This window comes from Streptopelia decaocto (genome assembly GCF_964273445.1).
Source record: "Streptopelia decaocto genome assembly, chromosome: 1".
Classification (NCBI taxonomy): Eukaryota; Metazoa; Chordata; class Aves; order Columbiformes; family Columbidae; genus Streptopelia; species Streptopelia decaocto.
The window spans coordinates 210,751,796-210,775,582 of NC_138663.1; the positions used below are offsets into that span (position 1 = coordinate 210,751,796).

Consider the following 23,787-nt stretch of genomic DNA (forward strand, 5'->3'; position numbering starts at 1 on the left):
GTACGTGCCCAACCAGCCGCACCCCAGTGTGCTCAGGGAGTTGAACTGTGCACAAAATAGTTATTAAAAACCTAGATCCTTCCTAAAACCAGCTGTGTCCGTGCAACCAGAGGGGTCGGGCCAAGCGATGGGGATGCTCGCTGCCCACTGGCCGCTCACCTACATGAAAAATATGTCATTATACCCTTCTTTTTTTTTTCCCCGCGAAACATAAATAACTCAGCAACTGCAAAAACACTGTCAGAACCTGGTTTTATTCTGTTTTAACCTTGGCCTTGGTCCTGCCGCTCAAGTCCTCGTTGCTGTTAAAACGTAACACGTTCTTTGTACACAGTTGGCATGTTTCTGGTTTGTGACAATATATATATATTTTTTTTCACAAGCAGGATTTACTCTGTTTCCAAATAACAGAAGCCACAACATGACAGACGCCTGCATGTCATTTTTACCCACACATTTTACACATGCAAGTCCACAGTCCTTCAGGAACTTCCATCGCTTTTTAAAAAACATTCAGATGAAGCCACGGTGGTTCAGCTGAGACCCAAAACGACCATTAAAAGTCCTTTTTCCCCGCCCCAGTGCTCTGCTGGCGAGCTGAGAATACGAAAGCACGACAATTTAAAGCATTATCAGAAAAAAAGAGTGTAGCAACATCTAGATTTTAAACAGTTTGGACAGTGAACACCAAGGAAACTCGGCGCACGCAGACCCCCCCTTTGTAACCAGCTGAAGGTTTTTCCGTTTGCATAGTGAAGAGCGAATTCTCGAGCTGATGTTCACGGTGTTTTACAGAAAGGTTCGTGTCGGACGCGTGGGGATCATCCCAGCTTTTGTGTTGCGGTTCGAATCGGTGTCACGTCCCCGTTTTGCGAGGACACGCGAGATCGTCACGTCCAACAGTCGTTGATTTTCATCCCGGGTGTCCAAACAGGTGAGAGGCGCCGGGTTTTTTGTCAAATGCTTCTCCCACCGCATGGGACAAGCTCCTTGTCAACCTTTCGGGTGCCAGGGAGGTGTTGCGGGGCTGTTGGAGGGTCCCTGGGTCCGTCCTCGGAGCGTTGCTAAAGGCTTGTTTTAAAAATCAGTCTTTTAAGGCTTCAGTTTTCACTGAGAAAATACAAAGAAGCGCTTGTTCAAGCTACACTTCATGACTACTGTGCGCTGCATGTACAAGAGCATCGGAAGAAGAAAATACTGACAGTATAGAACAACATTATACAATCATCTGGCATGATCCCTTCTTTTGGCACTTTTTCCTTCATTTATCTCATCTCGCTGACTCCAAACGCGGATTCTTCTGTAACGGCTTTACCCGGCCAGAGAGATCCGGAGGGTCAGAAAGCAACTTTCCCGAGTCGGTGGCATCTTTGGCAGACACGGTCCTTCTGTCGTCAACCCAACCCCAGCCCCATGGGTAAGTGCAATCTCATTTTTACTTTGCTCGGAAGACAAGACAGCTTCACGTTTTGGGAGGATGCTCGCCCGCCCGCGCTGTCCCGCCTTCATCCCTGAGCGACGGCGGCCGCAGAAAGGAGGAAGGTTAGAAATGACTTTTGTCCGAGCGTAAATAAATATGTGGTTTCATCTCAAGAGCCTCTGCAGATCCACCCTTCAGCAAGAGGTATTTTACTTCTCGGCTGGCGTGATTTGTGGCGAAAGGCAGCATCATCCCTCACCTTTAAAGAGTGGAGGCTGGGAATTCCTGCTCTTTTACAAGTGTAATTATATACAATTATTTTTTTTGTGCAAGCTCACACAAACGTAGAGTGCTAAATTAATAAAAACATTCATCCTAGCTTCGCGTCGCCTCAAGTCTTGAACCCGACACCGTCTCGGGTGGATTTTGGCCGAGGGCAGTTGCGTTCTTGCTAATTCAGGCAGAAAACCAAAGGTTCTCGGCAAGAGAGACGGCTGGAAAACAACCCGTGTTTTCCCCCAGTCCTTCAGCGACGAGATGGAGAAGCGAAACATAGACATTCAGCCTGTGGGCACAGAGACAAGATCGATCCTACCCTGATGTTTTATGGAAATCTGCTGCGATCTCAACCACCACCACGGCCAAAGATCTTCCGTGCGGATGCGACGGATCGTGCGTGATGCTCAGGGAGCCAAGAAACGCTGCTGGGATGCGGGATCTCTGGGTTTTGGGGAGCCAGCTTCCCAGTGAAGGCAAAATTTAAGAAATTGGGGGTGCGAGGGGTCCCATTAAACTTTCCTTTTGGCTGGCGACAAACTCCAGCTCAGGCGTCGCCTCTCGCGCTTCTGCCCAGCTCAGATTTGAAGAGGAAATTAGCACACAAAAAACCTAAATATTTCTGTTATCTTGTAAAAAGAAGATATTTAAGACACCGGCCTGGTGCGTTGGACTGCGAAATCTCTTTTGAGGGCAAAGAAAAGGACACGTTCGGCATGTAAATGTAGTTTTTTTGTGGTGCAGGCTCGCTTGGAGAGCCCAAGCCTGGCTTAAACCCACCCAAGCGCCGTGAGGAAGAAGGGAACGATTTGGGGAAGTTTGATCTGGGCTGAAGGGATTAACCATGGAGAAAGGGATCTGTAAAAAGAATTATACATCTAAATGCACTTGAGAAGCACATGTTTTACCTCCAAATATTGAGAGAAAATGGCAAGAATTGTGAGTAAAGCTGTGGGTTTTCCTTCCTGAGCTTATTTCACTGCGAAGGGCCGATCCAGACCCATCGCTCCTTCTCTCAGTTCTGCTCTTCTATGTCTGGTCAAAGGCCTAATTATTTAATTTCCTTCTAATTAACAGAAACCCAACGAGGCTGCAGCATGGGAGAGGGCACAGAAAATATGTGGCCCACAAGCCGCAGTGGCCGGACAGCGCAGGCCGGGTCTAACCGGCCCTAGGTCCGACTTAAACCATCCAGTAGTTTGTGTGTTAGGGAGATACAGAGATAGAGATATATATATTACGGCATCATCGCTATAAGATCTCTCAAAATGAAAGTGTCAATTTGTTGAAATATAGTATTTAAAATATATAAATTTTATCCATTAAAATATAAGATTTCTTTTTTTTTTTTCCTTAAAAAAAAAATAAATCCAGTTCAATTAGGAAAAAAGCACCAGGGTCCTCGCAGAATGAAAAATAAAACCAGTTCCTGGCTTCTTTTTTAAACATTTAAGGTGGAGGGAGAAATTCAACCATTTATTAGATCGAGGAAATTGGGCAATGACCGTTCTCTGAGATCAGCTCCACCTGTTTAAACTGTGGGGACGCGGTTAAATTGCAGAAATTACCCCTCGTTATCAGCGAGATCATTAATACTGCAGCGAGCACCGAGCGTCCCCAGTGAATACTCTGCAAGGTGGCTTTCAAATACCAAGCTGAGTTGATAGTTTTTGAGTCTGATTACTGGAAATAACAGATAAAATGGTGTTAAAAATGACAACGCCGCGCCCGGGCTCTGAGCCAGCTCTGGTCCTTCCGATTTCACGCCTTTTTAAGTGGGAATTATTTTAGTGCATCGTTCACCTGAGCTTTTTTAGTGGTTTGAAGCTGAGGCCAGGCGGCTCGGAGCAGGGGCAGGGCTGGGATTCTGGCCCAACTCTTCCATTGCACGCCCAGGACAGGATGTTGGACACCTTGCGATGCCACCTTGGGATGCTCTGGGATGTGTAAAACCAGGTTTTAGCTGTGCCGAGAGATCTCTCAACCCAGCAGGAACGTGTCAGCAGGGAGAATCTCATTCCCTAAACCACCCGGACAGCGTTTCCCTTTCTACATTTCAACATTAGTGAAAGAGAGGCAGGGACCAGCTAGATCACAGCTCTGCTGCCCAAGAAACTCCACGTTCCTATAAGGCTTTTCAGCAAAAAAAATCCTTATTTTATATCTTTCTTCACTGCATTTGGCTTTTTACTTAAAGCAAGTAACCTGTGATCCGTACGGCCGGTGCGGAGAGCGAGATACATTCATTTGTAAGTACTACGGGTGGATCTATTTGGTATTTTTTAGCAGAAATACAGATCAACCTCCCAATGGCCATCGAGTCAGGTCATTGGAACCCGCTGCCATCAGTGACGCTCTGAGCGCCACAGCCAGGGAGCAAACGGGGCAGGCAGAGAGGAGGAGACTCTTTAGGACAGAAAAAGCCTATTTTCCTCTCCGCGGGTTGATTTTTTAAGTGGGAAGGCACGGAATGGACAAGGTCCTTATCCCGCACCCCACACAACCCAGCGTCCCTGGCTGCGTGTACGGGCGTTGCAGTGTATTCATGGGGACGACGGACACTTCTCTGCGAGAAAAAAGCTGGACGGGTTTGTTTTTCCCCATTCTCCTTGTTTTTGTTAATCTGAAAGGACTCTGGCTTCTCTCTGAACTGGGCCTGCAAATATCTCACCACCAAAATGAAAAATAAAATAACAAAACAATTGCTGCGGGTGGAAGTATGACAAAAAAATAAGTTTTCCTCTAAGATAATTTGATAAACCTCATCGTCCTCTACAAAGGCAACATCGTCCGGCGGCGCTACTTGGCACCCAGCGTGCTCTTGGAGCGCAGCAGATACCGATCGACTCGCACTTTCCGCCTCTCCACTGTCCTGTTCTCGCTGTCGAAAATGCGCTGCAGGTGCAGGGCCAACCTCCTGTCCTCCTCCTCCTGCTGGAGCTTCTGCTCCACCTCCCGCACCAAACGATCCTCCGGAGCCAAACCCGCCTCTCCCGCCACGTGCCGCAGTCTTTTGACGGAGCCGTTGTGCTCCAAGTGCTTCGTTTTGCAGCGTCTTTTGCGGCCTCGTCTCAGCGACGGGGTTTGCTCGCCGATGATGTTCTCCACGGAGTTGCAGGTGTTGTTCTGCACGTTGATCAGTTCGCTGTTGTTCAGGTATTTCAGCTGCTTTTTTCCTGACGTTTTGATGGGGACTCCCAGCGTGGTGTTGTCCGGCAGCGACGCGCTGACGCCCATGAGTCTTCTGCTCAGCATTTTTGCGCCAAGACCAAGACAGGATTTGTCCATGAACGTGTTCACTTTGAGGTCAGCAACTTCGGACACTCGCACATTTAGGGAGGTGACATTTGATCTCATGTCTGGTTCGGCAGCGCTGTCATCTGTTGTTAAGGCTTGTGACTCTCTGTTCTTCTCGCTCCCCCTTCCCAACTTGGTTTCACTGATGGAAGGGAAGAAATCCAGCTCGGGGCGAGCGTCTGCTGTGGTGTCAGGCGGAAGGTGATCGTCCCGAATTTGCAGCTGCTCTTTAGCGCAAGTGCTGGAAATGGTGACGTCAGGAACTAAAACGTCATCCCCAGGCTCCGAAGCCAAGGACGTAAGAGTCGCTTTTGAGAGAGTCTTTTTGATCTGGCGCTCCTGAAATATCTGCTCCCATTTTTTCAGTATTCTAGGACTGGCCTCGTAGGTGGTTGGTTTCTGCAGGCTCCGGTTTAGGTTTCTCGGGGTGGATTTGATAATGAGAGGGCTCAGGACTCTGCCGTCGGGGAGCCTCTTGGGAGGAGTACACGGGGAGCAGACGATTGGCTTGAAGTGGTTGAGCTCTTCCGAGATGCTGTCGTTGCTCTCGGGGCTGATGGATCGTTCTGGCTTGTGCAGGGCCGAGAGGGACGAAACGGGGTTGAGAACGGGGCGCTTCTCCGCTGTCAGGTCTGGGGCTGAGAGGCAGCGGTTGTTCTGGGTGGACGACAAAACTCCAACCAGCGGCGTCGATGTGCTGGTGATGGGTGGGACCTGCATGGATGCATAGAATCATTTTGGTTGGAAAAGATCCTCAAGATCATTGAGTCCAACTGTTCCCCCATCCCTGGCACTGCCCCATGTCCTGAGAACCTCATGTCCATCTGTCCAACCCTCCAGGGATGGTGACTCCAGCACTGCCCAGGGAGTGAGCCCAAATCAGAGCTTGAATGTTTCTGTTACAAACAGCAGGGCCTGGGCATGATTTAGGAAATGAAATGCAAAGACACACAGTACGCAGTTAGCACAATGGATTAATGAGATATTTGTTAAACGAGCAATATCCAGTCTGCGTCCTGCTGAGGAACTTCTCGGAGCTGATGGTTTAAGTTGTGCCCTGAGGGCTGACACTGCAGGGCTTGATATACCCGTGAATGAAGATACCACAGAATCATTTAGGTTGGAAAAGCCCCTCAAGATCATCGAGTCCAACCATTTCCCACCCCCGGCACTGCCCCATGTCCCTGAGAACCTCATGTCCATCTGTCCAACCCTCCAGGGATGGTGACTCCAGCACTGCCCTGGGCAGCCTGTTCCAATGCCCCACAGCCCTTTGGGGAAGAAATTGTTCCCCACATCCAACCTCAACCTCCCCTGGTGCAACTTGAGGCCGTTTCCTCTGCTCCTGGCGCTTGTTCCTGGGGAGCAGAGCCCGACCCCCCTGGCTCCAAGCTCCTTTCAGGCAGTTCAGAGATCAGAAGGTCTCCCCTCAGCTCCTGTTCTCCAGCTGAACCCCCCAGGTCCCTCAGCCGCTCCCATCACACTTGTGCTCCAGCCCCTCACCAGCTCCGTTCCCTTCTCTCAACTCGCTCCAGCACCTCAAGGACTTTCTTGGTGTGAGGGGCCCAAAACTGCCCCCGGATTGGAGGTTTGGCCTCCCCAGTGCCCAGCACAGGGGGAAAACAGATGGTGAATTCACTTGGTTTGCTGGACACAAGATGAAACAAGACCAGGGCAGCTCTTCCCATCGTGTGGAAGTGCAAAAGAAAGTGTCCTAAGATCAGGAGAGCAGTGAGTTTTGCTCTGTTTAAACAGTTTCAGAAAGAAAAGGAGAGAAAAGGGGGAGAAAGAAAGGATTTTTTTCTCAACTTTGAAAAGATTTTTCTTGAATCGGCTGGGGGATTCAGCCTTGAAAAGCAAATTAATTAGAAAACAAAAGCATGATGAGTATCCTTCCAACTTCCAATTATCCTCCGGTGCTAACGAACATCTCGGTAGTCTACTTTTCTGCTCGGTAATTTCTAACCCGGCAGGTTTTTATTGTGAGCTGCGAGGAAGCGATTGGCCCCACGGCGATAATGCAGCACCTGCAGCGCCGCAAACACGGTTATTTCATATCTCCAGATTACCGGCGCTGTGTAACCTCAGATAAGAACATCTATACATCGAAACCTTTTGTCGGTACCTTTGTTTTGTTGGCTGGGGCTGATCTCTGCCTGCTCTTTGATCTCTCCTGAATGGTGTCGTTGCAGCTCCGGCTCCTTTCCACCTTGGTCAGGTTCCTGAAAAGCACAGGGGTTAAAAAGGGGAGCAAGAACAACCAGCCCAATGGAGTTGGCAGGAGATACCTGTGGGGGAGGCAGCGTCCTTGGCATCTTTCCTCTGGAGGAGATTCCTCCTACACCCTCGGGGTAAAGGGATCCAGGAATTTTGGATCTGCCGCAGCGCCCCGGGCTGTGTTCATAAACACAATGACGCCTCCGCCTCGTAATTAACTGAGGTCAGAGCTAACGATGACGCTACGGAAACCTCCGCGCTTCCCAAGCGTAAACGCGATTCATTATTCCAGCGCGTCGTGCAATGGTTTTCACTGAGAAGCGGTTTTGGGGCTGATGCGAACTCTGAGCATCTGTGCTGGAGAAAGTGGATCCATCGCACAGAATTCTATATTTTAACAATTTCTGTCATTTAAATCTACAGGCAATGATTTTTCTGCCTCGTGGGATGAACACTGACTTTGTTAATGTTCAGGGTTTTAGAACAGGTCATCAGGCAGACGCTACATTCTACCAATTAGTTCTAAAATTCCATTAAAAATATTACTTATTTTGGATCGGGACAACCATTTTAACTTAAAGCATCTCAGGTATGTTTAGAAGAAGAGTCAAAAGAACATATATAATGGGCTTAAATAAAACCACAGCATCTTACCCTGAAAGGAAAGCAAAGGAGTAGGCGCTGGTCTTGGAAACAAAAGCCGAGCGATGCGTTTGCTTGCCCTGGAACGGTTCTTCGTTCTCCGAATCCGAGAGACGTTCAGGAAACTGAAGCCAATGAAGGGAGAGTTAGCTGACACATATGACAAAAAGAACCGCTTGGAAAACAAAGCTCTTTTTTGCAAAGATATTCAAGATTCCAAAGGATTAAACCTACAGGACATCAACTGCTCGTGTGGCTCCTTCGCTGGAGCTGTGACAGCTCAGAAATTTGGCCAAAAGCATAAATAAAGCAAAAATAAATATAGAGTTCCTATGTATAGCTGTCAGTCATCAAAGAAAGTTAATTTATTGATTGAGGAACGGGGAGAAAATCCTACATGAAAGGTACTATGGGATGTTATTCAGCACCCATGCGTCAGCCCGTCAGTCTTTAAACGCTAAAACGCGTTTCCTGCTGAGCTTCATGACTGAAATGAGAAACAGGCCAAGCTCAGCATGAAGAATCTGTTGGGCTACAGTATCGTACGCTGCGGAAGACTGGTGGAGATATGAAGACCGAGGATGCGCAAAGCACAGCGGTGACCTCTCCAGATGTAATGGATACGTTTGGAAAAGCTGCACCTTCAGCCACCAGTAAAGGGGGTAAAAAGGGGGCAGAAACCTCTAGAAGAACATCCACAAACCTCAGAAGACAGTTCTCATTATGATCTGTTCACTCGCAGCATTCGAGGGCTACGACAAAATCCATTAATTAACCCTAGAAAAGCTCCCTGTGTCCAAGGATGGAAGCTCAACGAGCAGGAAGGGGATACTCAGCTAGTCAAGGTCTTACAAAAACCAGTTCTAGCAGTGTTTCACTTGCCAGTGCCTACGACGCGGAAAAGGAAACACAATCTTACTTACACACTCTTGGTTCACTTTGAGCACTAAAGATTCATCTTTTTTCTGCTGTTCTTCCATTTTTCTTTTGCCTCCTTCCATGTCATCGAGAACAAACTTGTGAATCAGATCCTCAGAAGTTTTTTCTTCTTGTAATTTTTCTTCTCTCAGCTGGAAATAATGACAAAAAGAGACAGCGTGGTTAAAATGTTTTCAAGTCCTACGCTTGGTTGCCAACAAGCGGTTTTCCAAGAGTCTGGCCACAGCATTTAATTTCGTGTCTTCATTTCTCTGCTTCTCTCTGCAGCAACAATGTGAAAACCGGTTTGTTCCTACAGCGCCTTCACGTTCGTGCTCTCCACACAAATACCGTGGATATTTTCCCCTTGGCCAAACAGCGAACGGTCCAGGGTTTGACAAAGATTTCTCCGCCACGCTCTCCTCTAACACAGAGACAAAAGCTTTTGTCTACTTGTAGATAATCACGCTACAAATAAAATCATGCAAGCTACAGTGTTTCAGTTTTAGGCTTCAAATGGAGTTAAACACAGTAGACACAATTTGGCGGACATGTAGACTACATTAATAAATTAAATTGGTTAGATACAGCAATTCTCACATTGAAACCTACATAATATAAGAAATCTGAAACTGTTGAAACAGAGCAAAACTCACTGCTCTCCTGATCTTTTCAGCATTTTTGGTATCGCCTCCGACTAGCAAGGCTTCCCCTATGTATCTGATGTGTTCTTAGATGTTTTCTTGCTACATTTTACCACCCTGGCAATTAAAAGAAAAAAGCTGCGATGCTGCACTACTGGACCTTCCCAGCAGATCCTCTGCCCATCCTGGAGCGTGTGGAACTCCAGTAATATGGAGAGTGGGGAATGAGAAAAGTGGATTTCAGAGAAGTGCAAACACTTTGAGACCTTCAAGACCAGGCTGGACGGGGCTCTGAGCAACCTGAGCTGGTGAAGATGTCCCTGCTCATGACAGGGGGGGCACTGGGGGAGCTTTAAGGTCCCTTCAACCCAAACCATTCTGTGATTCTATGATTTGCCTTCCTTCCCTCACTCCAAAAGGCACAATCTACCATGTAGCCATCCCTTTTGAGTAACCAAGGTCAATCTTTAGTCTCCACAAGCTTCCCCTGGCCAGGCTCTCCCTGCAGAAACTTTTCTTCCTGAACTACAGGATCAGCCTGGAGAAGAGAAGCTCCGGGGAGACCTTAATGCGGCCTTTAAAGGGACTGAAAAGAAAGATGGGGATGGACTTTTGAGCAGGACCTGATGTGATAGGACAAGGGGCGATGGTTTTAAACTAAAGGAGGGAGATTCAGGCCGGACATGAGGAAGAAATTGTTGCCCTGAGGGTGGTGAGAGCCTGTCCCAGGTTGGCCAGAGAGGTGGTGGCTGAACCATCCCTGGAGACATCCCAGGCCAGGCTGGACGGGGCTCTGAGCAACCTGAGCTGGTGAAGATGTCCCTGCTCATGGCAGGGGTGGCACTGGGGGAGCTTTAAGGTCCCTTTAACCCAAACTACTCTATGATTCCATGATTCCACCCTCCTTTCCACCCCTTTTCCAAAGGAACAGGCTCTGCCATACGTACCTCAGACAGTCCCATCCCAGGACATCGCCCGGCTCCCTTCTCCCTCAGCTTGTCTTTCAGCTCTTCCTCAACTTCAGACTTGCACAAAGGCCATAAATACTCTATACGTATATACACCCAGTTCTTCCTTCTTCCTCCACCCAACCCCTGCGCATAATTCTGGGCCAACAAGCGTGACCTTTGATTGATAGATCTCCGTCACGCTGATGAATCACCGCTCGGGACAAGCACTAAGAAACCAAATCATTCTGTTTATCCCTCACGTTTGGGTGTAGAGATCCCAGTTGTTTAAAAAGCTGCTCTGTTACACTCCCTCTCTTCTCACACAATGTAATTTCCCCCTTGATTTCTGGGACAGTTTTGCTGTGGGACCCTCCAGGAAAATTCACGGCAGCGTTGAAACAACTCATCCTTCCAAAAATATTGAGTATTTATCTTCTGTGCCGCAAGATGGGGGGAAATAAGAAGCATGGACATGCGGATGACAAAGAAAACAGAGCTCACGATGAATTCCACAAAAAGCACATCGTTATTTTCAGGCTGGGAAGAACACAAAAGCTACTGAACCCAAACCCCCAGAGATGATGAAGAGAGAAGGCAGAAACCAGGAAAATTCCCCCTGATTGGCTAATTTGGGTGATTAGCAAATATTTTCTGACTTGTCTGACTTGTTGTTTAGAATTGTTTTAAAATGTATCACCTTGGAATTCCTGATTTATTAATAATCTCAGGCAGTAATGACGACACAAGGTCTGACTAATGCAGATTGCGGCCACACGATGCAGACATGACGAACAGTCCGCTGCGCGTTTCGTGAACAATATTTAAAGAGACTTTCGAAAGTATCATCTTAAAAACAAGTTAACATCAAGATTTATCATAAAGATCACAGAATCACAGAATGGACTGGGTTGGAAAAGACCTCAGAGATCATCCAGTCCAAGCCTTGGTCCAACTCCAGTCCATTGACTAGATCATGGCACTAAGTGCCATGGCCAATCTCAGCTTAAAAACCTCCAGGGCCGGTGAGTCCAGCACCTCCCTGGGCAGCCATTCCAATCCTGACCACTCTCTCTGCACAGAATTGCTTTCTAATCTCCAGCCTCAATTTCCCCTGGCAGAGGTGAAGCCCATGGCCCCTTGTCCTATTGCTGATGCCTGGGAGAAGAGCCCAATCCCCACCTGGCTAGAACTGCCCTTCAGGTAGTTCTAGAGAGTGCTGAGCTCAGCTCTAAGCCTCCTCTTCTCCAGACTAAACAAGCCCAGCTCCCTCAGCCTCTCCCCATAGGGCTTGTGTTCAAGTCCCTTCCCCAGTCTTGTTGCTCTTCTCTGGACCCGCTCCAGCACTTCAATCTCTTTCCTGAGCTGAGGGGCCCAGAACTGAACACAATACTCCAGGTGTGGCCTCCCCGATGCAGAGCACAGGGGAAGGATCACTGCCCTTGGCCTGCTGACCACGCTGGTTTGGATACAGGAGAGGACACCATTGGCCTTCTTGGCCACCTGGGCACACTGTTGGCTCATGTTGAGCTTCCTGTCAAAGATGACTCCTTTTGGCCAGCTGAGATACTTCTGTCCCTTCTGTATTTCTCACATGGAAATAAGCTCTACGGAAATCTTCACTTTTTTTGCCTAACTTATAAAATTCTCAGTTCTCAAATCTAAAGGCACAAGCATATGTAACAAGACACGGGAATATTTAAGGATTTTAGGCCAGGACACGGCACCGTTAACGGGAGGTGCAAACACAAGCTCTGCTGACAGTGGCAAAAGCAACAACAGGATTCCTAATTAACGAGATACGAAAATTCAGGTGCAGAGTTCAGGCTGTAAACAAAAGCTAATTCTAATGGTGACATTTTTACTAATCAAAATCATTTTAAGTAGCCTAATGGAAATTATCTCCCGCAGGATTTACTTACAAACGTGGCAACATTGCATTGGGACGTGAGGATGAGAAACTGAAACAAGCTGCTATGAAACATGAAGAAGCATCTTATATTATCTGAGCAGCATCTTTAAATCCTGGACGCAGCATCATCAGGTGTGTGATTATCAGATAATGTATTTTAACTTGTCTGTAGCCTTTCAGAGCTGCAGGAAAAAACACTCCACAAGCAATCCCTCATTTAATTCGCGTAAGAAATGAGAATGTCAGGAAGATTGTGCTTAAGACTAACATATATTTCCAACAATGCGCTGAGCTCACGTTTGGTACCTTCTTTTTGCTCAATAAACCGTGTGGGTTTGCTGGCTGGAAAGCTGCATGTCAGCACATGCCCAGGTAGGAGTTTCCCTCCTGGTTGCGTGTGGTCATAAGCAATAACACGGCTCGCAATAGAAAGACGCTTTAATGAGGCTGAGTGAGGCTTTTTAGGGGATATGGAAACACCGTGAGCGTATCGTCGGTTGTCAACAAAAATCACGTCGCCCTTTTCTCTTGGGTGATGACTCAGAAAATCCCCAGCTCGTTAAAACAAGGGTCATAAACAGCGAGTTTAAGTCGAAACGGGCAAGAAATCTTATCTGCCAGTGAGCAGAAAGAAGGAGGCAGCAGCCTGAACAGGAATGACATAAAAACCATGTCCCAAAATGCCAGAAATATGTTAAAATATTGCCTTTTTGTGGGGAAGTGAGAAGTGTTGGCACGTGGAATCTTTTTTTCCTGAAGCGGTAGATGCAAAAAACCTCTTCAGCTGCTTCAAATGTGCTTCATTGGACTTTATATAAATTGCACTTCAAGTTGGTTTAATGAAGTGATGGGGATTAGCAAACGGTGACAAATCCCTGCTTTGTCCTGCATGGATGCGATGCTCCTATACATTATTTAATGGATCATGGGAGAAAAGATGGTTTCATCCTTCCAGAAGATGCAGTTTTGCATCAGTTTGGAGACACTTGGAAGAACCAAGGAGTTCAAGGGAAATTCTGGATTGAAGATGTCGAGCGACAAGTCCAGCAGGAATTTGCTCCAATATCATAATGGAAAGTCTTCCGCTCACAGGGAAATCTATAAAACCCTAGCGAGGTTTATGGTTAATATCTATATAAAAAGCTTTATTTCTTTACGCCAACAATACCTTGAGTATCCTCATGAAGGTTATAGTGAAAAAAATATAAATGGCCAAATACAGTGATGCACATTTAATTAATAAACTAGATTTTTATACTAATAAGATTCCTGTGTGCTTAAGACTTATACCACTGCCCAAACCATTTCTCAACAAATGTTGCTAAAAATGCCACAAATCGCAAGACTTTATGCGCAAAGTACATGGAAGACACCTCGATCAGAGAAGTGTTTGCATTTCTTAAGACCAGTTAATGAAAGGGGACAAACTTACCCTAATGACCCATAGTAACACTGCCCATCGCTGTCGCTTTTAATTCAGAATGTCAGGGGTTGGAAGGGCCCTGGAAAGCTCATCCAGTGCAATCCCCCCATGGAGCAGGAACACCCAGATGAGGTTACACAGGAAGGTGTCCAGGCGGGTTGGAATGTCTGCACAGAAGGAGACTCCACAACCCCCCTGGGCAGCCTGGGCCAGGCTCTGCCACCCTCACCAGAAACAAGTTTCTTCTCAAATTTAAGTGGAACCTCCTGTGTTCCAGTTTGTACCCATTGCCCCTTGTCCTGTCATTGGTTGTCACCGAGAAGAGCCTGGCTCCATCCTCCTGACACTCCCCCTTTCCATATTGATCCCCATGAATGAGTGACCCCTCAGTCTCCTCTTGTCCAGCTCCAGAGCCCCAGCTCCCTCAGCCTTTCCTCACACGGGAGATGCTCCACTCCCTTCAGCATCTTGGTGGCTGCGCTGGACTCTCTCCAGCAGTTCCCTGTCCTGCTGGAACTCAGGGGCCACAACTGGACACAATATTCCAGGTGTGGTCTCACCAGGGCGGAGTAGAGGGGCAGGAGAACCTCTCTGACCTACTGACCACCCCCTTCTCATCCACCCCAGGTACCATTGGCTTCCTGGCCACAAGGGCCCAGTGCTGGCTCATGGTCACCCTGCTGTCCCCAGGACCCCCAGGTCCCTTTCCCCTACACTGCTCTCCAACAGGTCATTCCCCAACTTACACTGGACCCTGGGGTTGTTCCTGCCCAGATTCAAGACTCTACACTTGCCCTTGTTCTATTTCATTACATTTCTCCCTGCCCAACTCTCCAGCCTGTCTCCAGCATTCCAGAGATCAAGGCTTTGAAAATTGATTAAATCTATTGACGGACATGATGGCATTCCTGCACGAAATCCAGTTTATTCTGGAAGAAACCCCACGATTACGCCGAATACCGTACCTTCCTTAGCTGGCTTTCGTATTCTTCGCGGAGTTCCCCCGGTTTGCTTAGTTTAATGGGTGCTCTGAATATAAAGTCTGCAAAGAGAAGGGGAAATAAAAAACAAAAGGAAATACATTTTAGTGTATGAGGATCAGAGTTGTCCATTATTTCCCAAAATGGGCAAGTTCTCCAGGGACTGCGCGAGAGGTTATGCAGCATTTTTTCCAGCACATATATTTATGTGACGATACTGCTATCAAAGCTCTGTTTAACACACAGAAACGCTCGGAGGAGGGCGGCCAAGTATTAATAACACCATTGTGCGCTTCTAGAGTTTCTCTGGAGATTCTCAAGAGCTCTCGACGAGCCATCGGGGGAGTATTTAGGACGTAAACACAGATGTTAAGTTACAGCCCCGAGATGTCACAGGAAGTCTCAGTCCTAGAAATAAAACCAGGCTTAATGAGTCTGCTCCAGCCAGACACCCAGGAAACGCGGGCTGAGAGCAGCAACACCCCAAATCCACACCCTGCTGTTTAAGCCATCATCTTGAGAATATTATTTTCTATATAAATAACATTTTTACTCCTCCGTTTGCCGTCCCGCAGTGTGGCGGGTGCTCTCGACCCTCCCAGCCGAACCAGCAGCAGTTTGGTTCAGGTTCCAGAGGAGGGAAAGGCCTGAGCTGCAGTGGGGCCAAGAAATCCTTCCAGGAGACCCATAGGAAGCAGAACGGGAACCGAACCCCGATAACTTGTGGGCACGGGGAGCGTCGTGCAGACTTTTCCTACTGTGTGCAATCTGAATACAAGTCAACCTCTTCATTCTATAAATACGACAGCCTGGATGAGCCACTTTGAGCTCCCCCTGCTAAATAAGGGAGCTGCATGGCGATGGTTTTACTACTCACAGGTCAGTGGATGAGCCCAACTTAAGTTCAATATTAATCATTTAGCTTAAGTAGATGCACACTAAATATAATGAATTATTTAGAGATAAAAGGTTGTATGATTTTTAATACACTCTTTCCTTCCTGGATTTGCTAAAATTTTAAGCTGTAAAGGTCTGCTCATATTTACCAAAAGCAACTACTGAACAATTTTAAGATAAGGCCTATTTTGCACTTTGCTAAGAAAGGATTTATCCAGACAAAACAGCACCTTTAAGGCCATGGACCAGAAACAATGTCAACAGCTGAACAAAACAAAGGCCCACGTGGAATCAGAGAAAAAGATCCAACGAGAAGCAAGAAGACCCCAAAGTGAAATTTTGCTATTGGACTGAATCATGGTGTGAATGGTTTGTAAAGATATACAAGTCTGTGGTTTTCTATGCTCGGTTGGACCTCTGCGCAGGTTCCCAGTTGGATCCAGCCCTCCTGCTATTCTCTGCATTACATTTCTTATTTTTTCCTAAGAATTTTGTCTCCTGAAAGTCTGCTCTGCAAACAGTTATCAGGGAGAGAAGAATCCTGACAGTTTGCTTGGTGAACCGATACAAACACCTGGAGAAAAGTTCAGCAGCATTCGGTTTGCTGTATTTCCTCCATGCAGTAATAGAATGAACCCGCAACCGAGCTCTTTCAAGTCGTGCTTCTCTTCCTAAGGTTCTGAGCTTCCCCGAGGTCGCTATTTGGGAGCGGACGGGCCGTTCTGTCCGGCAGGAATTCCCCATCCTGCTCCCGTTTCCTCCCGTCCCCCTCGGGAATCCAGAAACCAAAAAGCTTCTTGGCACCGGGTTCTAGTTTAACCTCCATTGCTGGAGTTTGTTACTCCCCAAGCGACTCTTTCTATTTTCATCCTGTCGAGCTCCCGCTCGCTTCTGTGCAGCACAAGTCTGGGCAAGTTGTGGTACAGTCGGAGGAGCCTGGATGGAATAAGGAACAACCGGAATAAAACAATAAGCCCTGAGCAACCGTCTTGGCTCAGCTCGTATCCAGCATCGCTCATCATCCCAAACTTTGGGATGAAACAGGTATGAACAAGAAGGAAACAGCCGCTGTATTTGCTCTTCCCAGCTTGCTAAAATTAAGGGATATAACCTGGCAGATCCATCGCACACGTTTTGTTGAGGGAGCGTTTTTATTGCTCAAACACGTCGGCATGAAACGAAAAAGTTCACGGTGGGGTAAGGAAATCAAACAGACCGACTGCCCCGCGGGCATCAGGTTCACGGCGGCGTTTGCCTCCTCCCTGGGGACGCGTCACAGCCCCGGTGCCAAAACGTCCTGTTTAAACCCTCACAAAATCCTGTTTTCACCCATCAGACCTCCCACTAGTTCAATTATAAAAGTTCTTAGAGAAGAGCTGCGTAATTTCAGTCCCTCCCCACTGGTGAGCGCAGACTCGGGAGCTTCCGAGGAGCTGCGGAGAGGGAACGCCGGAGCTGAACAAATCATTGAATATTTCACAGAATCCCAGAATGTCAGGGGTTGGAAGGGACCTGGAAAGCTCATCCAGTGCAATCCCCCCATGGAGCAGGAACACCCAGATGAGGTTACACAGGAAGGTGTCCAGGCGGGTTGGAATGTCTGCACAGAAGGAGACTCCACAACCTCCCTGGGCAGCCTGGGCCAGGCTCTGACACCCTCACCGGGAACAAGTTTCTTCTCACATTTAAGCGGAACCTTTTGTGTTCCAGTTTGTACCCATTACCCCTTGTCCTGTCATTGGTTGTCACCGAGAAGAGCCTGGCTCCATCCTCCTGACACTCACCCTTTCCATATTGATCCCCATGAACGAGTCACCCCTCAGTGTCCTCTTGTCCAGCTCCAGAGCCCCAGCTCCCTCAGCCTTTCCTCACACGGGAGATGCTCCACTCCCTTCAGCATCTTGGTGGCTGCGCTGGACTCTCTCCAGCAGTTCCCTGTCCTGCTGGAACTCAGGGGCCACAACTGGACACAATATTCCAGGTGTGGTCTCATTTTTCCCCCGCCAGGGTAATAAAAGCGCAGGAGCTAAGCCGAGGGAAACACGCAGCGATAAAGAGAAGCCACATCAACTGCTTTCATTGCTTATGTGCATTCGGCAAGCCAGAATAGAATTTAAATAATGGAATAACATTTATCTCTAAAGTTGTGCTGGTTTAGCTAGTGGTCTAACATCAGGTAGACACATTTTTATGTATAGTGTCTTTATATAGAGCATATTTATGCAACCATTATAGATTTTATAGATGGGTCATAAGACAGAGACCCCAAATTTCTAACTCCACGTAGAAGAGATGAAAACATAAATGTCTGCACAACTGGATATCCATGCTTAGAACATCCCGTTATAGTTTCTGGGTTACAGCGGTGCAAATGGAACCAGACCAGTCCTCGCACTGGGATGCAGCTAGAGACGAAGAAAATGTGATCAGAGCATCACCTGTGATCCTTATGTGATCAAACATAAATACTACAAGTCTACTCGGCTGCTTTGATGCACGCTATGGCCTAGGAGAACAGCGGGAATGCGTAAAATGATGGAAAAAATGGCCTTTACTTGATTTTTGCAGCTTGCTGTGTGTCCACAGAAATGGTTTCTGAACAAAGGTGACTCAGAAAGGTCGTCGGGAATGTTGGCTCCTTCCAAACAGGGCGATGGCACCAAAACAGTCGCAGCGGCGGCGGCGTCAAACCCGACATCCTGCTCTTTTGTGTTGGCAGACGAGAGCTTCATCCTATTGTCCTCAATCTCGGATAAAAACAACTGATTTCTACGCTAGTGGAGAGGCCAAAACATCCTCTAATTATTTAACGCTGCTTGTCTTTATTAGAGACTCGTAGCCTTGACCGACTCCATCCACATTCAACGTTCGTGCACAGACGTGTGTGTTACACCATTAATCCACGCTCCCGGCCACCAGATTTTATATTTACCCGTGAAAGATTCAGAAACACCCATCTTGTGATGGATTCAGTTGAATAAAAAGAAGCTGAACTTGATTCAGAAACACTTCGGTTCCCCTTGTGTTGTTCAGAGGCTCCTGGGTTTCAATAAACTGATGCCATCCGGTGAATCAAAGCTCAAAAATCAAATCAAATCCTCCTCGTCCCCAGCAAACTCTGTAGCTCCCTCCTCTATTCCTGGCAGGGATGATCAAAATCTTGAGGTTCTCACTGTTCTTTTCATTTTAACTTCCAGCAGTTTGTGTTTATACTTGCAGATGAAGACGAGATCTTAATGTTTTCAAAACACAAACCAACAAGTTAGAAGTTTTCTGACGACTGAGAGTTTTGGAAACAGTTTCCCAACAAGAGTAGCTCCTCTAGTTCTTCTAAAAGGGTGTTAATTAAATTACGTTAGATTATGCCAATGGAAAATTACATATATATATATATATATATACATATATATACTTTGGCATCAGGGCATTTGTGGAAACAAGAAATTAAAACTTAGAACCTTCTGGCCACAAATCTGTAAATTTTCATAAGTGAAAGAATCAGTAGGGTTGGAGCTGTAGGAAGATTTTGGGCTGTCACATATGGGTACGACAACACGCGGCATCGCCAGCCCCATTTTCCTGCCCTGCACCTGTGGTCCAGCAAACGGGACACGGGGACTAAGACAAGCTAAGAATAATCTACTGATTATTCACCACCCTCAGGGACAACAACTTCTTCCGATGTGGGAGAAGACACAGCCACAAACTCATCTGCTTCTCCTTTTCCACAACATCCTTTTGTCTTGATTCTTAGGCTGTTCCATCTTCCTTGGGAGAAATGTGAATGTGCTTATTTTCTTACAAATCAGGTTGAGCACCTCACCGTGAATATGTTTGCTCTTTCTTCTTCTTCTTGGCTGGCTGAATCCTCAAACACGAGCCTCCCATCTGCTGCACCTATCTGCCTTCCAAGACTTTCACCAGGCAACTGTTGGAATGTAAAAAATCATACTTAGCGAAGTCTCACAGCCAGTATTGCATCTTGAGCTCAAAATCTGGTTTTACACCAACATCTAGGATGCTTTTCCAAGTGCTTCAAGATGGTTGGAGAGGAGGCAGAGGGGACGTGGGACCTATGAATCTCAAAGTGAATGACAAAAATTGAGACTTGAAACCGTGATTAATTAGCCAATTTAAGCTGTTATAGTCAAGGTACATCAAAAGGTCGTCCCAGGTCGTTTTTTAAGATTTTGAAGATTTCAAGCGATTTAATGAAATACATCAGCTTCTTCAGTGTTTGGTAACAGAATGGTTGAGGTTGGCAAAGACCTCTGGAGACCAAACCCATCTGCTCAAGCAGGGTCACCAGAAGAAACCTGGTCAAGTCCATGTCCAGTTGGGTTTTGAACACCTCCGAGGATGGAGACTCCACAACCTCCCTGGGCAACCTGTGCCAGGCGCCATCGCTCTCCCAGTAAAAGTCTTTTTCTTATGGAAAGCGAAACTTCTTGTGTTTCAGTTTGTGCCCATTGTCCCCTGTCCTGTCATTGGGCACCACTGAGAAGAACCTGCTTCTGCTGCCCTTACTGCCACCTCTCACAGATCTATAGACATTGACAGACATTGTGGTTGGACTAGATGACCTTTGAAGGTCTCTTCCAACCCAAACTATTCTATGATTCTACGATAATGTCCTCCCAGGGCTTCAAGAGGGTGTCAGTGTGGTTGTACAGGAGACAAGAGTCAAAAGGGTGGAAAGCAAATGGACGTGATGGACAAGAAAGCCTTCTACAAGGACATCAGCACCAAAAGGAAAATGTGGTTCTGCTGCTGGGTCAGGAGGATACCTGATGCTAAAGGGCACAGAAAAGGCTGAGATGTTCAATGCCTCCTTTCCTCAGTCTTTATGGTGACAGCAAGTCCAGAGAAGGCCACATAGATGGTCACAAGGCTGGAGCAGCTCTGCTGGGAGGACAGGCTGAGAGAGTTGGGGTGTTCAGCTGGAGAAGAGAAGCTCCACAGAGACCTTAATGTGGCTTTTCTAGACTTAAAAGGGGCCGAGAAGAAAGATGGGGACAGACTTTTGAGCAGGGCCTGTTGCCATAGGACAAGGGATGATGGTTTTAAACTAAAGGAGGGGAGTTTCAGCATAGATATAAGAAATTGTTGCCCTGAGGGTGGTGAGAGCCTGGCCCAGGTTGGCCAGAGAGGTGGTGGATGAACCATCGCTGGAGACATCCCAGGCCAGGCTGGACGGGGCTCTGAGCAACCTGAGTGGGTGAAGATGTCCCTGCTCATGGCAGGGGGGAAACTGGGAGAGCTGGGAAGGTCCTTCACACCCAAACCCCCCAAACCCTTCTGTGATTCTACGACCAGCTTCAGGAATCCCAAGGAACAACAACTCCTGGAAAGCATTTCCAGACTCATGAAGGAGGAGAAGAAGGTGCTTGGGAGGTGGTCAGCATAGATGTATGAACAGGAAAGCACACTTATCCAATGTAGCAGTCATCTGGGATGAGGTGCCTGGCTCAGTGGGTGAGCAAAGAGCCACGGATGTTGTTTATCTTGACCACCAAAGGGCCATGAAGATCATTAAGTGACACAGGAGAGGTTGACCCTGCTTTGAGGAGTGGTTGGATCTCCAGAGGTTCCCGCCAAGCTCAGCCTTGCTGTGGTTCTTCAATAAGCCTCACTAATGTCACAATAAACCACATCCACAGCTCCCTCTCTGCATGTAGCAGGTCACAATTTGTCACAGATCAACCAACTTTGATTTCCACACTATTAAGCCCAACTACAACATAAGTGGTCAATTACCTTCACAGCTTTTAGCCCGACGCAGCCGCCCAGCGCTGCTTAAGGACAAGCTTGAGCCTAGACTAGGAATGCCATTCAAGATTACAGATCATTTTAGCTTATCTCACTTTCTCTCACCTCATCGACTGCTAAATCAACCACTTTAAGCGCGATTTTACGGTGGCGAGGTCTATGGTATGAACCGCAATCACAGTATGTGCAAATACGGGTTAGTCCAGCTCAATTCAGAGTGCCCGTGACAAAGCTGTAATCAAGACTACAAGGTGGCACTGGAGTACAGGTGTCTGTCCGCGTTTGGGGGGCACCTCTCAGACACCCCACGATTCTCTTTGAGACATTTCCAGAGCTTTAGGAAGTTTGGGCAGGCGGAAAATTACAACTAACATGATCACCTTGCTGCAAAACACACCCACCTCAGACAAATCAAGACAAGCAGAGAATTAAAGTTAATTTTTCTTTCAAAACCACCCACCAAGGCACTGTGTACTGGCCCAGGTTGGCCAGAGAGGTGGTGGATGAACCATCCCTGGAGACATCCCAGGCCAGGCTGGACGGGGCTCTGAGCAACCTGAGCTGGTGAAGATGTCCCTGCTCATGGCAGGGGGGGCACTGGGGGAGCTTTAAGGTCCCTCCAACCCAAACCATTCTGTGATTCTATAAACATTCCAGCAGCATGGCTGGATATTCTCACCCAAGCCAGCCTGGACCAAGCTGAGTCTATTTAAGCACGACTGATACAAGTACCTCGGAGCGCAGATCGACTCAGGGAATTTTTGCTGTCCCTCCTCCGGCTGGCTCAGGGAGGAGGATCCGCTCCCGGCTCCCTCCGGCCAGCCCGTCTGTTCATCCATTCAGCAAATCCTCCTGCGCGGAAACTTCCCACTTCCCTCCCAGCAAAGGTCAGCGGGGTGAGTTCAAACCACCCATTTAAGCCGTTTAAGCTCATCCTGCCAATTTTTTCCCCCTAGCAAATTAGAGGGCGCTGACTCAAGCATGAACCGGCAGACCAGTAACACGCTGGAAAAGGGATGGTTAAGGCATGCCTGGGTGGCTAAAAGGACATTTAAGCCTTGCTTAAAGCCTCGGCTGCTCTGCGGGGCTCCAACCAACACGCGCCGCGGAAGATCCCGGCGTGCTGGGAGTTTTGACAGCGGTGAAATGGGCATCTCACGCGGCACCTTGGGAAAAACCAGCGTCGCCGGCTCAAATGAGGATTTATTCAAAAGGAAATAGTTTTCTAGGAGTCGGGGAAGGCTGTTGGGTTTCGAGACGGGGAGGAAATGCGTGACAAAAAGCTGTGAACTCGGGAACGACGGGGCTTTTTTCTGTGTGTTGACTAGGGAGCAGAATTTCCCACGGCACAGGAGCTTTGGCCTCCCACCGCGGCACAAACCAGCCTGACTTTTACCAGCCATCCAGACGGGTGGCACCGCCGCGACCGTCAGCTTTTTGGGCAACGTTAGTATCAAAATAATCATCCGCTCGCCATTTTGGGGTGAAGCAGAGGCCAGAGCTGCCCCGGGCGGGGTGTTTTGTTAAAACCTGCCCTTTACACCACTCCAGTGCTCTGTGGATTGGGGGGCAGCAGGATGGTGACCTCCCCTCTTCCCATCGGCGAGGGGAGCCCGAGCACACTCGGTGTGTGCAACAGATGCTGAGTGGAAGTGGGGAAACAAAACCCATCTCCCAACACTGTAATTGAGGGCGGGATCACACCCCCACCAACCCCGTAATAGCGGCTGAGCCCCCGCAAACTCAGCGCACAGCTGGCCACGCCCACTGAGGGGGCGGAGCCCCACCTGGTCACGCCCCCTCAGGGTTGAATCCGCCGCTGGCCACGCCCCTCAGGGCCGAGCCCCCCGCGCGACCCCCCCCTCCCCCTCCCGTTCCCCTCAGGCCGCCGGTTGGAACCGGGAGGGGGGGATGGGGAGGCGCCCGTCGCTGCCGCCGCCGCCGCACCTTGGTCCGGCGGCCGCTGCTCCCCGCCTCCTCCGGCGGCCGTCGTCGCGGCGGGCTCGGCGCGGGCCTGCTGGCGGCGGGCCCAGGTGGAGAGGCGGCTGCGGCAGAGCGGGCAGTAGAGGCCCGGGCCCTGCAGGCACCGCTGGAAGCAGGCGAGGCAGAGCGAGTGGCGGCAGGGCGGCGTCACCGCCTCCGCCAGCGCCTGCCGGCACACCGGGCACTCCACCAGCACCGCCTCGTCGTCCTCCTCCGCCGCCGCCCCGGCCCGCCCACGCCGCCGCCGCCCCCGCCGCGCCGGCAGCGCGGCCCGGCCGCCCAGGCCCGCCGCCGCCATCTTCTCACACTTTGAAGGGACAGAGCGTCGGGGCGCGCGGCCCCGCCCACCACAGACATAATTCATGAGGGGGCGGGGCCTTTCTGTGCTTCATGTTAATGAGCGCTGAGCGGCGTCGGCCCCGCCCCGCGTTGACCACGCCTTCTCATTGAATATTAATGTAG

The 23,787-nt window shown here is 48.6% G+C and overlaps 1 protein-coding gene across 1 annotated transcript; it reads right to left on the reverse strand.

Moving 5' to 3' along the window:
• Window positions 1-235: 235 nt before the first annotated feature.
• RNF169 (ring finger protein 169) lies at window positions 236-23,623 on the reverse strand (the record flags this gene model as incomplete). Its single annotated transcript, XM_082043598.1, has 6 exons — window positions 236-5,707; window positions 7,119-7,215; window positions 7,865-7,977; window positions 8,776-8,922; window positions 14,662-14,738; window positions 23,290-23,623. The coding sequence occupies 6 exons, from the start codon at window positions 23,621-23,623 to the stop codon at window positions 4,496-4,498; spliced, it is 1,980 nt and encodes a 659-aa protein (XP_081899724.1). The 3' UTR covers window positions 236-4,495.
• Between the last annotated feature and the right edge of the window lie 164 nt (window positions 23,624-23,787).